General features: G+C 47.2%; 1 protein-coding gene across 1 annotated transcript in view; it reads right to left on the bottom strand.

Moving 5' to 3' along the window:
• LOC133889275 (rhodanese-like domain-containing protein 6) overlaps positions 1-16,770 on the bottom strand; it is a 37,708-nt gene that overhangs the window by 19,261 nt on the left and 1,677 nt on the right. Inside the window, exons 2-5 of the mRNA XM_062329782.1 lie at positions 10,875-16,611; positions 10,653-10,751; positions 10,520-10,561; positions 10,248-10,377 (exon numbers count right to left, since the gene is read on the bottom strand). Coding sequence (XP_062185766.1) covers positions 10,248-10,377; positions 10,520-10,561; positions 10,653-10,751; positions 10,875-11,063 — 460 coding nt within the window. The 5' untranslated portion in view covers positions 11,064-16,611. The remainder of the gene's footprint in view (positions 1-10,247; positions 10,378-10,519; positions 10,562-10,652; positions 10,752-10,874; positions 16,612-16,770) is intronic.

Genomic DNA, 16,770 nt, shown 5'->3' with positions numbered 1-16,770 from the left:
TATGAGGATTGAATATGAATGTGTGCGACATTCTCTTATGATTCTTGGTATTCTTTGTGGTATTAATCTCCCCCTAATGGCTGGAATTGTCCTCAAAATATTTTGAGCATTCTGGCAATGAATAAGTCCCATGTGAGGAACTCGAGGTATTATATGATTGACGTATAACTATACCTCATATGGATCCTTAATACCCATTGATGTATGTTGTACGGTGGTGATATCGATATATGCATAATGTAACCGATTCATAGATAGGAAATACTTGGTTGATGCCAAATTTCCATGTATTAACTGCAACGGAGGGATTCGTATGATTGCAGTTGGATGAATTTGGTTTCATGATGCAGTGTGTAAAGCTGCCTGTACCAACTAGATGTTAGCATGCAATTCTTTGATTGGTCATGCAAATGATTTGATTCTCTTGATAAGAGATTCAGCTAGATCATTATGAATGTGCACATAGAGTACTTAATGCAATAGTGTCCAAAATCAAATAATAATTGAATGCATGTTAAGGAACAACATTATCCATGTGAATGGATGTGATCTTACGTCCAGGATAGTTTGCTCTAATTTTTTATTATTTGAGCAATGAGTTTAGCATAAGTGTGGTGTCTTATGTATAAGGGACACATATGTGACTATTTTATTGATGCATCAATCAATATTGTATATTATCTAGGTGGTCCATAAAATTGTTGAATAGAGTCACATGTATGTTCTTGAATGGTTCAAGAACATGGGTTGCTCATTATGAATTTTAAGGTAAAAGAGCCTTAAAATTAAATTCCCTATGATATATACGGTGCACATAAATCTGAAAATTTTGCGAATAAAGTGACTAATAGAATTGTTAATTATTTTTGTCATCAACTCTAAGGTAGAGTGACCAAGGCAATGATGCCAAATCTTGATTTGATCAAGATAAAAAAAAATTATTTTATATGCAATATATTGTATGGATTTGATGTATGTATAATATAATCCAGATGGTATATAGGGAAGCTTGTTAGATCTGTTATTTTGATTAACAGGAGAAATTCCTCTTTGTTGTCATCATGGGTTTCAATATGAAAATCATTCTGATGGATATCTCTATAATTTAGTAAGGCATGGGTTGAATCGGGATACAATAGAGCATCATTGGTTATGATTTGAATACCCATAGGGAGATTAATTATGGCACAACTAGAGCAAAAAATAATTGCATCGCGTTTAGTGATTGTCAAAATATTTTCTTGTCTCTTAGTAAGATTTTGAAAATATTTTGGTTTCACTAAGTATAGAATTTGTGGTGCATATATCCACTAGGTACATTTCTTTCTTCATCGGATTGACTCTCGTAGAAATCTATATATAGAATTGAAGAATTTGATATGAAATTTTTTATCAGATATATAAAATACACGCAAACTTTATTTAATATCATAAGTATTGATACAATATTGTATTACAACACTTAATGGGGCGTAGATAACATAGTATCTAAGGAATTGAGAGTCTAGTTAAGATCTCTAAACATGTCATGCGGAGCAAATTTTACAAACATGTTTTCCGTGCTCATTGGATCTGTCGGTTGTAGAAGAGTCTAGTTGTTACTTGGTTCTCGTAGAACATGCTGTGAACAACGATTGAAGTGTGTTTCATATCTTGTTTCTTGAGCAGGTCAGTTACGTCATACATATTGTAAATATAGATCAATTACATATCTCGGGGGTGCGGCATTTCTTTTGGTGTGCTCGTAGCATCCAAACTTTCGACAAACAATAGATTTGTCAAGTTTAGATTTAGAAATGTCTTTTTACTAATTTGGTGTATAGGGCTTCTGTTTTTTATTGCGTTTGTGTTTACCATTGAAGTTCTTTGGATGACATCTAAAACGGGTCATCGAAATTGTTGTTATTCTTGACATTAGCATGTACTTCAGGTAAATGAGCAATGTCGATTGGACGCTGAAGATGATTTCTTATAAGGGGTTCATCATGCTTTTCGCTCTATAGTAATACATGGATTAATTCAGAATAAACTTGGTATTCTCTTGCATGATATTGTTGCTGTAAGATCCTATCCATGGGAAGCATAGTAGATAAAATGTTCTCTATCTTTTCTACATCTATAGGTTTTTTTCTCGCAAAAACGTAATTTTGAATATATTTTATGAACAACATGGTTGTAATCTCCGATGGATTTGAAATCATGGAGTCGGAGATGTGACCATTCATAACTTGCATCAGGCATAATGACTATTTTCTATTGTCCATATCTTGTTTTGAGAGCTAGCCATAAAGGTCATCCACCCCGGTCACCACCCAGAGCAGGCCCGCCAGCGCCGCTGTGAGGAACCGTCCAAATAGTATTCTAATTAATCATCAGGAGGATCATTATTCATAATCACAACCTCGACGATTAACCAGAATACCATTCCGGTAGTCCCGGCACGTGTTTTGTGCCCAGGATCGGAACACATGCCTTCCAACTCAAATATCACAACACAGTTTAATAGAGAGCAAATAATTAAACTGGATTACCATTATTAAACATGCAACTGCTTCCACAATTTACAACAAAAGAGGAACAACGACAACTAAGCAGCGGAAGAAAAACCTATACAACAAAAGAGTATGGAGCCGTATGCCCTTAGGCTCCATACCAAAAGCGCCGGAGTTCGGAGTAGAAGGTGCTACTCCTGCCCGCCACTCTGATCGGCAGGCACAAAGTAGCCGAACACTGCCTCTCCCTCGCCAACCTGTGAACCTGAAAGCAACTTAAGGGCAGCACCCCTTAGTACGAAGGTACTAGCAAGTCTTACACAGTATGAGTAGATATATTCTCGACTCCAAGTATCATGCATTTGAAGCTGTAGCAAGGATTAAGACATGTTTAAGTTCATTAAGCGGTAAGCAACCTAGACTCTAAGTGTAAGCAACTGACTTAACCAACCACCGACTCAAACCCTGCCAACCAACTGATCAGAACAGATATATGAACAACAAGTGTGTAAAAGCAAACCATTCCCACCAAACCACCAACCACATACCGACCAAACCACCCCAATCCAACCATGCCACAACCCACATCGAAACTCTACGACCAAAACATGGTCGCTCGGTGGAGATAAGCGATAGCGATGCTCATGACCGAGAGCGCGGCAGTTCGAACTGATTATACACCCTGCAGGGGGATACTCCTGGACCCACACGACACAGGGACCATACGGCTTGTGCCACCCGCTAAGATGCACACAAGGGGGTACCCGTGACAACCTTTCCCAACCAGGCACAACCATGTGGATCAACCATAGCTCGGCGAGGCGGTATTAGAACTACTCCCCGAGCAAACTAATACCGCTAAAAGCCCGGACTCAAACCGGACTCACACCGTCTATGACGAGGCCCACATGACCACGTCTGCGAAGGTAATCAGCTCGCCTACCATTATATCAGCATGTGGTGAGTAAGGTATGTGCTAAAGCCGACTACACCGATGATCGGTGCTTAACCGGTGCAAGCGGTCTACGGTGTCCGGGTTCCCTCCCCGAACTGCCTGAGGACTCCTCGTGAGCAGATGACACCCCTAACACCGCCCACACCTCGTCTCAACTCACCACTCACCAAACCGACTCATCATCAACACAACCATAAGTGTGAACAAGTAATAAGTCCTAGGCTCGCGACAACGGTGGACGCCGTCGTCGACTTCTACCGGAAAACCTAAGTACCACTAAGCATAGCGAACTAAAATTAGACCTCGATGACACCACTAGGCTCCTAGGAACAACACATGACACGTGACCGAAATGGGATAATGCATCGGCATAGGTTCTACCTAACTCAGTACCCGACACATGCAATGTATACATAAGCGTAGATAACATATTAAATTTTCAAGTAGACACGGTGCAATATGAACGATGCTTGCCTTGCTGCCCTGGATCAGAAAGGTGGGACGCCTCACGATCGCCCACGGCCTCCGGGATCGACGGATCGGCGTTCACTATAGAGAGCAACGCGTGCAATGTAATGAGCATGTATGAAATGCGACCATATAAGAAAAATATGCTCCACAAAACATGACAATATTTTTCCCAGATCACACTACCCAAACCAGAATTTTCCAAGTGGTCTCATAAAGTTTGGAGTTCGTACGAATTAACTACGAATTTTACAAGCTATCAGCTATCAGGAAAGCCTGATAAATCGTGCTCGGGGTGCCCGAGATGAACAGTACTCGCGGGGTACTCGGGATAAACAGTACCCGGAGTGCTGGGTGAACAGTACCCCGGGTGCTCGGGCGAACGGCACCCAAGGGTGCTCGGGTGAACAGTAACCGGGGCACTCGGTGAACAGTACTGAGGTGCTCGGTGAACAGTACCCCCAGGGGTGAACATACCCGGGTGCTCGGGTGAACAGTACCCGGGGTGCTCGGGTGCTCGGGTGAACAGTACTCGGCGCTACAGTAAAATCAGCCTCGTGCAGCTCCAGAACAGCAGCCATTACGAAGGGAAAAACTGGGCTAAACTAACCTGGGAGTCTCTCTAAATCAAAAGTAAAAATGCCTAGAAAGGTGTACAGGGTCTAGACTTTGCTCAACCGCCTAGCAACATGATTCCTAACTTAAATCCACATAAATCCTCATTTGTTCCCAGACTGAAGAACTTTAAGAACTTTGCCACCCTAGTTCCAGATTCAAGATCTATCCAACCAAAAATGAGCATACTTGCCATAGGAGCCTAGCAGACTCACCCAAGGTCCTTTGCTGAGATTGGTGACCGCCAGTTGAAGGAGGAAACGACGGAAAATGGCTCGGAGAAGAGTGGAAAAACTGCTGCTTCCTTGCTTCACCCAAAGAACACCAAACAAGTTCAGAACCAGCTCGAATTCCTTCGGGGAAACTGAAAATGAATTGGATGGACGAGTAGTCCTTGAGCTGGTGGTCACGTGAGTACCACATACGTACCTTGATCTTGCTCCCAGAGGTAGGGATCCAAAAGGAGAAAAAAAGGGAGCCTAAGAGAGAGAGTGAGAGACAGCCAACTCCAACTTGCTTCCTCAAAAAGCCTTATCTGGTGGAGTGGGTGAGTAGTACGTATGGGCAAGTTTCTTCTTTTTAGGGGGAGAGAGAGTGTTGTTGCCCAACTATAGAGAGATATTTTCCACCCAAGTGGGCCCCATTTACCTAGAGGAAAGTCCAGACTTACTTCTAGCTCCTTTATTTCTCTTAGTTTTCCTTCTCCCACCTCATTGATTCAAAGTGAAGTGCTCCAGTGACCCAAACTGGAACATGAGGCTGAAATTGCATGTTTTAGGATTAAAACACACAATTACGGATTTCAAGACGTGACAGCCGCCTCGTCCAGGTCCCAGTCCTCGCCGATCTGGGTCCTGGTGATGTCCTGGGAGCCCGTGTACATCCAGTTGGGGCGGACCCGCTCCTGCAGAGGCGCCAGGCGGCGGCGCAGGTAGCCCACCACCACCATCACCGACGTGAGTCCGGCCTGGCGCAGGTAGTCGATGCGGTCCAGGACCGGCCGCATCCGCTCATCCTCCGCCAGCACCGCCTCCCAGATTGACCTCTGGGGCTCCGCTGCCAGCTCCGGCAACGTGAGGCGGTCGTGGGCACTGACGTCGACGTAGACCCAGTCGCGCCGCCAGTCGTCCCACTTGCTCCGCAGCACTTGGGGGATGTACAGCTCCGCCAAGCTGTCCCGCGACCGGAAGTTGCAGCAGCCGGCGACATCTGCGGTGGAGAAGCCCCTCTTCTTCCCGGCCGGCCGCAGCACGAAGAAGTGGCGGAATAGCGACACCGACGACGGCACCCCGACGAACATCTCGCAGAAATGCGCGAAGATCGCCAAGATGACGACCGAGTTCGGGCTGAGGTGCGCCAGTTGGATCCCGAACGTGTCGAGGATCTGGAGGAAGAAGGTTGAGAACGGCGGCACCAGCCCGGTCGCCACGAAGGAGACGAAGATGATGATGCGCTCCAGCCGGTCTGTGACGGGCAGGAAGTTCGCCGGCCTCACCACCGAGGCCTCCCGCTGGCCTTCGGGCACCATCATCTTCCGCACTTTGTCCGCCGCCTCCTCATTGACGAACCGTGACTCCGGCAGTATGCTGTCGACCCCCTTGTCATGGCGGCTGCCTCCTGCCCTCGGCATTGTTTCGGGGTGCGGGTGTGCTGGGCGGTGGGGGAGGAAGGGTGTGCTGATTGGCCTAAGGGAGGGCGAGGGCTCTGGAGCGCAAGAAAGAAGAAGAAGAAGTCTCGATCGCGAAAATGGCGTAAAGGGGCGGCGGTTCGCTCCCCTCCTCCTTTTGTACCCCAGGGATTTCAAACGACGCCTACCGCGACGCGCTCGGCGAGACGAACTTCCTCGACCGGCGCGAGCGCCGGGCGAATCTCCCTCGGTCCGCGCGGATGTCAGCAGTTGCCAGGCGCACTACCCTCAATCTGCGCAATTGCCACGCGCACCGCCTGCCTTGTTATCACGTGCCGCCTGCCTCGTTATCACGATCCTCGGAAGTAGGGCGGATGCGCGACCGTTCGGCTCCCCGTTGGGCCGTACCAGAAGCCTGGGCCAGAGAGGCCAGCGCCTGGGAGTACGCCACATGGCGCCACATGGTTCGGCCTCGATAACGACGAAGGCCCCATCCGCAGTCTCTGGGCCATCGCTTGCCAATGGGCCCAGGGGCTGCTGTCGGTGAATCAGGAACCAGGGGTCCCCGAATCCCGAGGCTAGGTCAGCAATCCGCCACGCGGTGCCCTCCCGCGGGGATCATCTCCGTGAGGTACAAAAAGACTAAGTCCCGGGAGAGGGCGCTCGGGGCCATGAACAGTGGTCCCCGAGTACCCGAGTTCCCCGATGATATGCAAAGACCAAGTGTCGGGAAGGGAGTGCGCGGGGTCATGAACAGTGGCCCCCGAGCACCCAAATCCCCCGACGACCAAAAAAGCCGAGTACCGGGAAGGGTGTGCTCGAGGCCGCGAACAGTGGCCCCCGAGCACCCGAATACCCCGAGGACCCAAGGAAGGTAGTTCCGGGAGAGAGTGCTCGGGGCTGCGAAAAGCGGCCCCCGAGCACTCGGTCCTCCGAGGATCCGAACAGTCAATTCCGGGAGAGAGTGCTCGGGGTCGTGAACAGTGGCCCCCGAGCACTCGGTTCCCCGAGGACCAAGAGAGGACGTTTCCGGGAGAGAGTGCTCGGGGATGTGAACAGTGACCTCCGAGCACTCGGTTCCCCGACGGCCCAAGAAGTCCTTCGTCGGTGGCCCCCACAGGGGTCCAGCGGTGAGGTGTCAGCCAGAGAAAGGCCCGATGCCGCATTTAAGAGGGCGCGTAGCCTGTCACCTCCAACTGCTCCTGCCACGCTCGGTGTCAGTCCCTGCCGCATCCTGGAAGAAGGGCGTGGGGACATTTAATGCGCGGGTCCCATCCCGCGTCATCCGGTGCGCCTCGGGATAACATCGCGAGGCCCAAGGCGCTCCGCCTGCCGTCCTACTGTGGCAGGCGTACAAGACCGAACGGGCACGCCGGGCTTCTCGGTGGCTGTCCGGTGGGCCCTCTCCGCGGCGCCCGTTGCGGAACGCCATCATGACGTCCGAGACCGGGCGGGGGCGCGTTTTCAACCTCCCGTCACTTCACGCAGCAACCCATAATGACTGCTTTCCCATTTATGGCGCCTTGGAATTCGTGCCCTCCCTTTCGGGGCACGCTACCGCCGGCGAGTATTTAAGAGAACCGGCGGGCACGGACAAGGAAGATCGGATCCAGCTCTCCAGCGCTCAGTACGGCACTCTGAGAGATTGAGAAACTCTGGAACACAGAAGCTGAGACCACCGAAGAACAAGGAGCCCGAAGCTCTAGGATAGACAAACATTCTTGTAACCAGCAACATCCCTGAGGAACATTCTCAGGGCATTTATAGCATCCACACAAGAGTAGGGTATTACGCTCAGTGCGGCCCGAACCTGTCTAAAAACCTCCAGTGCATTTACTTCTTTCTACATTAGATCATTCCATCCCACTTGCCATTGCATTTACATCCATTTATTTCTCCCGCAAACATATTCAGAATCACCCCCCCGGCCGAATCTCAAAAAGGGGTCCCTCCGGATCCCTGCGATAGGAGTTCACCCTCCGACACTCTTCCATCAGATACTCAGATTTGAGATCCAAATGGATATGGTGTCTTATTATGTATAATGCTTCATATTTAACTTGATCTGGTAGCGGTGGATCTCTCTCTTGAGGAGGATTGGGGTGCCACTACTATTCCATGAGACGTAAGACTGATCTTGACATCCATTGCTCATATTAAATAATTGTGACCATCAAGTATGAGTTCATCGAACTCTTACCGGTCATTATATCCTATATGAATTTGATCATAGATTTGATTAATTTACTATTGATAAATTAAAAATCATCATGGTAATGTTATAATAATGATGCAAGTTTTTTGTAAAGTCAAGTTGAGACTTCAATTACATAGTGTAGATCTTAAATTATGTAGCTAACATGTTAAAGATAATCACTAAATAATTTAACATTTATCAGTAGATGCCTATATTCATATTACCTTATGTTATGTTAAATAGAATATTTGGAAGAACACGTTGAATGTAATCATTAAGTCAATATGATAAAATGTAGACCTCACAATAATAGTGGATAATCATAAATATAGAGTAGATGTCATAGTTTCATTAACTTGTGTTCCACAAATATTTAATTGAGGTAACACTTAAAATTTTGCATGAAAATCCGCTTTGAATTAAATGCTTTGTGCTTTTATGAAGCAATTTTGGGCTTAAATCAAAATAGGAGTGTGAAAAGTATTAAATTGCATTATAAAGTAAATTGCAATAATTTAAAAGTATGGAAAGGTAAAAATATGTTTTTGGGAACGCGTGGATGTGAACACAGTGAACATGTTGCAAGTCTAGCACTCAATGGGTTAGAAATGCTTATTCATAAAAGTACATAAACTTGTATAATTATAAACAATTATAGGGGCTATAATATAAATAATACACAATACTATTTGTATGTACTATTTATTGGGACTCAGATAGGCTAAATGGAAATAATCAGCTCAATGTATTAAATTTCAGGTGAAAAAGAGTTTGGGCCTAAGCCCATTTACTATTTAGTCCAAGAATAGTAGCAGGGTTTTTTCTTTTCACGCACGAGCTAAGAAACACATGGGCCGTAGCCCAGGAAGCCTTTCGGCCCAAAGCCTAGGTGGGCTCCCTCCATCCCGCCCCATATAGAATAGGAGGCAGCCGCCAATTAGGATTTGCAACCCTAACCACCCCCCGTCGTGTTGCCACCGCCGCTATGGGTGGTCGTGCCGCCACCTGCCGAAGGGTCACGCCACGAAGTGCGGAGGGCAGCATCGATGTGGGCTCATAGCCGCGCTCCATGAGCACCGCCGCCTACCGCTTAGGGTCACAGCCGCCGTTGGATAGGCTGGAGTCGAGCCAGCCGCCAGAGCTGGGCCATTCTGGAGGGCCGCATCAGCCATGTCGGTCGCGTCGCGTGGAGCAGCCGTGTTTGATGGGACGGAGGCTACACCGCCGTGGTGTGCGGCGTCGCTTGCGAACACGTCGCCATGTCGCGATAAGAGCCGATGTCGCCACGTTGCGATGAGGGTCATCGATGCGTCGTGATGAGGGCCGTTGTCGCCTTGGATGTGGTGGCCGTTGGAAAGTCATCCCGGAGCCGTCGCACCGTGCAGCCGAGGCCACCGCCGTTGCCGGTGGGGACGCCAACCATGGGGTTGCACTGCCCCCTCCCCCTTCACACGTGCGCATGAAGGGACATGAAGGCTCCTTTTCCCATGCATGCGCGCACTGGCACGCTTAGGCGCCATCGGAGGTGAGGCAAAGGGCCGAAGAGCCACCGATTGAGTGCTTTGTTCGAAGTTAGCAAAATTTCCCACGTTCAAAAAGCCTAAACAATTCTTGTTTGCCCCTTCTTCGTTTAACGAAGACGCATAAGAAAAACACACGCACTTCTATTTTTTATGGGTAACTACGGGGCTTATGCCCACCTGAATTTGTGAACACCCGGTTCAAGCCCGTGTGGTGCTCCTGCCTGGAAGACCTCCCCAACGGAGGTAGGCTGACACACACTCTGAAGTGGCCGACAAAATTTGAATAAAACCAGCCAAGAATGAGCAGCTTTGTGATCTTCTGCAGACTAGGGGAGAACACAATCAAAGTATCAAAGTATGGAAGTAGTACCAATGAAGTGAAGCGATGGGCACACGATCTTGCCGGCAAACGCCCTCGTGGCCGCCGCCGGCGACTGGATCATTGCCCCGGCTATTTGTATCACGTACTTCACCTTAGCAACCCCAGTCAAAGCCAGACCCTGCCGGAAAATTCAAAGCAGGATAGCAAATCAAGCTGCAACCAGAAGCAACAAATGTTGCACAAGCAGTTGGACATCACATCACATCACACCAGTAACAGGCAGGCTCCACCGGGAAAGCATGCAACGGACTCAGCTTTACCTGCTGCCGGAGCCCAGAAAGCACTGCAGAAAGGCCGGCACCCTGGTATCAGCATGCATCATGGTAATCACAGTCAGTGGAGTACTGATCATGCATTGGGGAAGTGTTAACGGCAAGCTAGCTAATCAGACACCTGGGAGAATCCCAGCAGTCCGTCGAACGGCCCTTCTCTGGCCATAAGCTCCTCGACGTAGGAGAAGCGCCTGTCGAAGTTCCTGCACTTGAGAAAATCCTGCCCCCAAGATCCGATACAGCACAGAAGAAACTTGCCAGGTCAGGTTGGAAAGATAAAGTCTACCGCGCCGCGGAAATGATGACGGCCGCAATGATATGCGACGGAGGGGCAGGAACGGACCTCGCTGACGAACTGGCACCACTCGTAGTAGGGCGGGTCGAAGACGCCGGCCACGGGGGACGCGCCCTCAGCGGGGAACGGCGCGTCGGCGAAGACGAGGTCCAGGCGGGACGTCACCTCGGGGGGCCACCTGCCCGTCACCTGCCGCCGCATTATCTCCCCGCTGGTGCGGAACCCGTGCAGGCACATGAACCACGGCGGCGGCCGCTGCCGCCGCCGCCCTCCCGCTCGACGCCCGACCCGACCGCACCGGGCATCAGCCGCAGCGCGTCATCACGCCGTCGCCGGAGGTTCGGCACGCCAGCTTCGAAGGCGGCTCCGAGGCCGTGGGCGCGGCGGAGTTGGCCACCGGCGGCGCGCGGTGGGGCCGTTGGACTTGGACCACGATCGCGCGGGGGCGACGCGGCATGTGCGTGGGCGGGTAGGTGCCGGGGGAGCATTGTCCGCCCGCATTGGAGAAGCAGATGGCACTGCGGCGGAGATGATGGTCTGCCACCGCTTTGGAGCTTGGATTGACGCTGGGATTTCCATCGGAAGGGACGCCGGACAGCCGGACTGGGCGCGGCGTGTCTCCGTCTCGTCTTAGCCCACGTGATTAATCAATTATGAATTCAGGATCGGTTGATTGCTTTCATGTCCCGCGTCTTGTTTAAGCTGGACGGCAGAGCACGGTACGGGATCTGTGCTTGTCGATTTATTATTGTGGAAATCCGGAGGTATGCATCCAACCATAATTCATCAACCAAGGGAGTACTGATATGGGCTCGTGGCGTATAGCAGGGATTTCAATTTTGTTTTACATTTTTTTCGTTTATAGGTAAAAAGATTGAAATTCACAAAATTTCGTTAAAATTTTATTCTCTACTCTGTGAATCTCATATATTAGTAAAAGAAAATTATGATAATAGATATTTCGTTTCTTCTGAAATTACAGAAATTCATGAAACTTCAAAATTTAATCCCCGGCGTATAGCACCCATCCATATTTCAAGGCATGGCATATTGATGTGTGCTCATGGTGTGGTTGTAGTTAGGTGGTGGAAGGCTACGTTTATCTGCAGGTTTCTTTGGAACGAATGATTTAGTGACGAACTTCAGAGTTTAGGCATGTCCATTCGTTACAACAGAAACAAAAATATTTCACAAATTAATATAATTGATTAGGTGAAGTAATGCACACCACACAACCAATCGATAGGTACCTCTTCTTGCTAGATGTTTTTAGTTAATGAACCAGAAAATGAGGCCATTACATCTATGACTTATGCATTTCTAAGAGAACAAGCAAGCCTAGCTAGCTGTGCTTTACTAAGCTGCAAGATATTGTGCCAAGATATCAATCCATCATTACACATAAGAACAAGTAGTACCTGAAAGGACATCATACAAAATTAATACCTTATCAAATATCTGTGCCTTACAATGAAAAAAATAGTGGCCAATAATTTCCATGTGTCGCACACAATTGTTGTGCGAACATCTCCATGGCTACACGACGGCAAAAACAGCACCTGCATAACCATTGGAAGTCATCTTAAGCTAAGGCATGGGTCACTAAATCAGCAAGAGTGATGGAAAGACACAAGAAATGAAGTTGCATGAGGGGAAAAACTTCGGCAAGTGTGCAAGGTTTCAGAGGAAAAAAAATCAAAGCCCTAGAACACAACAATCATTAAGTATAGAAAATGGCAACACTGGATGAGCCTAATGCTAGAAAATTATATAATAAGACATACTACAAAAGAAACATTGGCAAGTGAGATGTGTAGAATATTATAATAGAGTTTAATTACAGTTAGAGGTACATTGTTCTAAATGTCAAAACAGTGAAATTAAATAGACTAAATACATATAATCCAAAATCTAATAATATAGTAAGAAAATACACTAATGCTTAGAAGGAGACAAATTGAAAGGCATTCCAATTAAGAAGCGGATCTTAACTCATCTTACTATATTAACTCATATCTGAAAGCAATTCCTCACATAAACTTTATCCAGCTAGTCATTATTTAAATGTTTCACATCGCTGTGCAAATATAAAGTTGAAGGTACAACATAATATCACATCAAAGGACCACAGGACAAACTGATATTTCCAGTTAAGAAGTGGATCTTATCTCCTCTTGCCATACACCGTGAAATGGTAAATATTTTCATGAAAAACAAAGGGTGAGCCGCCTAAAGAAGAGATGAACTGGATTGGTATCTTTTTCAGTGTGTATGTGAGCAAGACACACACTGGTGAGTAGAACCCAGTATCAAAAGCACTGTAGTTCAGTTTATATTAGATGAGAAGAGAAGCTTGAATCCAAAAATAAAGTATTCCAACATGAGCTTGTGGTGGCCTCTTTTTCTCATGCAGCATGTCATTTGCAACCATGGCGCCTGGGGGTGGGGGTGTGATGTTTAGAGACAATTGTTGATGGAAAAATAATTTCCACCATGCCGTTGCATACATACTGAAAAAAATCAAATCATTAACATGCTAAAATGTTACTAATAAGTAGGAAATACATTACACGATCATGTATCAGTTTACAACGAGATCTCTCTTCAAAAGTTTGCAAAACTACTTAGGCACTACCATCCGATATGAAAATTCAATTTTCAGTTCAATCATCACAATGTGAGAAGAAGCAAAATTCGTACTTGTTTTTTTTAGAGAAAATAAAGTAGTACATGTTGCTCTTCAACATAGGTAGGAGATCATTGATTGAAAATCCGGGAGCCTCCATTCACTTGGAGTGAAGAACCGGCTCAAACTTCTTTCGCACCTGCTGGCGGATCAAAAACTAATGTAAACATAATTAGGCAAATATTTTACTATGATAAAGTAATCATTTCAGAAAAACTAATGTATAGCCTAGTAGGAAAATCTGCATTACAAACAATTCTCTGGTATTCTATAAGGCATTTTTGTCACAACAAAACAACTCAAGTCGGTATGCATATGATAAATAATACGGTGATAGGCTAAGCATATATCAACCATATTTTCTCTGTACTATAACTCTCCACCAATTCGGTTGTTCACCATCTAATTGTTATATCTACCATATATAATATATCTACCATATATTCACCATCTAATTGTTCCAAATACTTCTATTAGTAGGTTGTGTCATGTATAATCGCCCCGCATACCTGTACATGCGATAGATAAGAGAAATTTCCAATTTGATGTCCTTAACAACTACGAGAATCTTTGGCGACAATATGGTGGCAAGGTAATAAAGGCAGGGGTAAAATGACATCGCTTGCTTCCAGTAATGAATTAAGTAAAATGTTATCCAAGAAATGAGTTATAACAAGCAACATCATTGGAAGTGGGACATAATGTCACAAGAAAAAGAAATATGCATCGAATCGCTCTAATGTCATCACATTGATGAGAATACGTTAATCCAGTAATTAAAAGTATACACAGGTCATGCTATAGATAATGTCAAACATTTTTTTCCATGAAGTCATGAACATACTGAATATTTACAGTCATCATCCATGAAGAACAACAGCTGCAGTTTATGCAGTTGCTCATTGGGGTATCAATCAACTTGTAGCATCCCCCAACTAGCCCTGAGTGAGAAAGCGACACAATTACCCAATTACTACTGAAAATTCTCACAACTCAACTGATGGCATGGACTGCAAAGAATCCCCGACTGTTATTTACAATTGATGTACTGCAATGTCGATCAAACAAATAACTAAATGTGATGTGTGAGTGATCAATCAACACCAGCCGATGACGTGGAGTGGTCCAGATCTAGGGAGAGAGCAACATCCCCGTCATAGGTGACCCTCGCTTTCTTTGAACCCGGCAGTGTGGGCCCTACGCAACAGCAAAACCGAAAACCATTGGAATTAGCAGCTCCTCCGAAGGGCTGGTGGTGAGCCACCAGGTCCTCAAGCTCACGTCGATTGTGCTACTCCTCGGGGCAGGCGGCGAGCACCACCACTGCAGCTCGCGTGAGATCCAAAGGCTTTCATGCTCTTCATCGTTGTCACGAGGCCGAGCAGGGGCCTCCATCTGTCGCCGACGCCATGATCAGTCCACCTCCAGATGCTGCTTGGTGTGGCATCCAGGGAGGAGGCAGAGTCAGAAGCAGATGGGGAGGCGTGGACAAGGAAGGGTGGTGTGCCGTCAGAAGGCCGAGGAGGGGACTCCATTTGTCGTCCCACCCACCCGCTACCACCAGTCCACCTCCACCTGCTGCTAGATGCTGTTGTGCCATGCGTCAGCATCTCTACCTGCGTCGGCCGCCTCAGACCTCAGGTCAAGCGGCTTCCACTTATGCATGAACTGCTAGAATGAGCCTCCGATGGTCGCAACGCCGCCCATCTTAACTACATGGATGATTCTCTCTGGTGTGTGGTGGCCACCGAATGCCTCCTCGAACCTCAATTCAAGCGGCTTCCACTTGAGTAGGAACTGCTCGAATGAGCCCCCAATGGTTGTGACGTCGCCCGTCTTTGTTGTGACGATGACACTCTCTGGTGTGTCATGGCCACCGAACGCCACCACAATCTTCTCTAGTGCTGGGGCTTCTCGCCGGGTGCTTCACAATCTACAGCCAGAGGAGCTCCAACTCTTGGTTGGTTTACTTGTCGGCATCCTCCTTCCTCTCGCTGCCATCCAAGACAGACGAGAGAGATGACTGGATCTAAGGGCTTTGGGGGCAGCGGGATCAGGATCTACCAATGAGCGTAGTGGGGGCTGGGTACGGGCTCCGGGATGGGTTCTTGGGGCAGTTCTTAGGCAGGGAGGAGGTGGCCACAGCCAACGTAGAGAAGGGAGGTGAGGAGTAGAGAGGTGGCAACCCAGATGAAAAGGGAGGAGAGGACTTGGTAGGCCGGGAGGACGTAGTACTAAGTGCGGTAGTGGTGAGAAGCACGACGGTCGTGACTGCGCAGGATGCGGCATGGGGGAGGGAGGGGGATGCTTTGGCGATGGTGGTGGAGGACGGACGCGAGATTTGTGTGAACGCGTTATCTCCTGAAGGGTGACACAGAGAGGGAGCGGCTAGGGTCCACCTGTCGGCACACGGGAGAAGGGAGAGCAGAACAAAAGAGTTGAACGTATAGTAGGAGCGGGACAGACGAATGAGCGGACGAGTGGAATCACAGAGCGATGAGGATTGAGCAGACGAGCGGCATGATGAGCAGGCGGGCGAAGGGCAAACGGAAGAATTCGTTGCAGTCTTTTTAAGTAGTAGTGAAGGTAGGAATCTTGTAGGAAATTCCTGTCCAAGGGACTGCATTGTCCAAATGGTCTAAAAAATATTCTTTTTTAAAAAAAACTAGTTGAGTGCCCGTGCGTTGCGATGAAAGCAAAAAAAAAAGCAAGCACGGTTGCAACATGGGATATGCATGCCCTAAAGTTTATGAGAAAGATAATTATGTTGTAGAAGTTAGTAACACAAGTTCAACTTGTTATGGATGCATAAGGAAAAGTTGGATATACTATGAGAATATGGTGCAAGGAGATAGGTCAAAACTCATTGTTTCTTAAGAGCAAAATAAGAGTTTAATTCTTTGATCTGCAAAGCAAGGGAAACTATGGTTTAGTAGAAGTTGTTTAATCAGAATTGGAAGGTGTATAAATTCACATATCATAGAACAATTTTCAACAATAGTACCATTGACTGCTTTCTGTCATGCATCATTTTTTGCGTTCTCCGGATCAGTACGCCCTACCTCGCCTTTTGAAACTCGCTCGAAGTCTTTGATAAGTCTAGAAAACCACATGAAAAGAGCAAAATGTCAGCTTTCATGAAGCTACTCATTCAACATCAAAATTAAGTGACCACATATTTGTTTGTTCTGCAAAGTGATGGTTGGTCCCATCACTGAGATTCTAAAAGCAGAGATTGCAGGTAGTCACCACTCACCA

The sequence above is a fragment of the Phragmites australis genome, chromosome 13 (genome assembly GCF_958298935.1).
Source record: "Phragmites australis chromosome 13, lpPhrAust1.1, whole genome shotgun sequence".
Taxonomy (NCBI): Eukaryota; Viridiplantae; Streptophyta; class Magnoliopsida; order Poales; family Poaceae; genus Phragmites; species Phragmites australis.
This window is presented reverse-complemented; position numbering and strand designations above follow the sequence as displayed.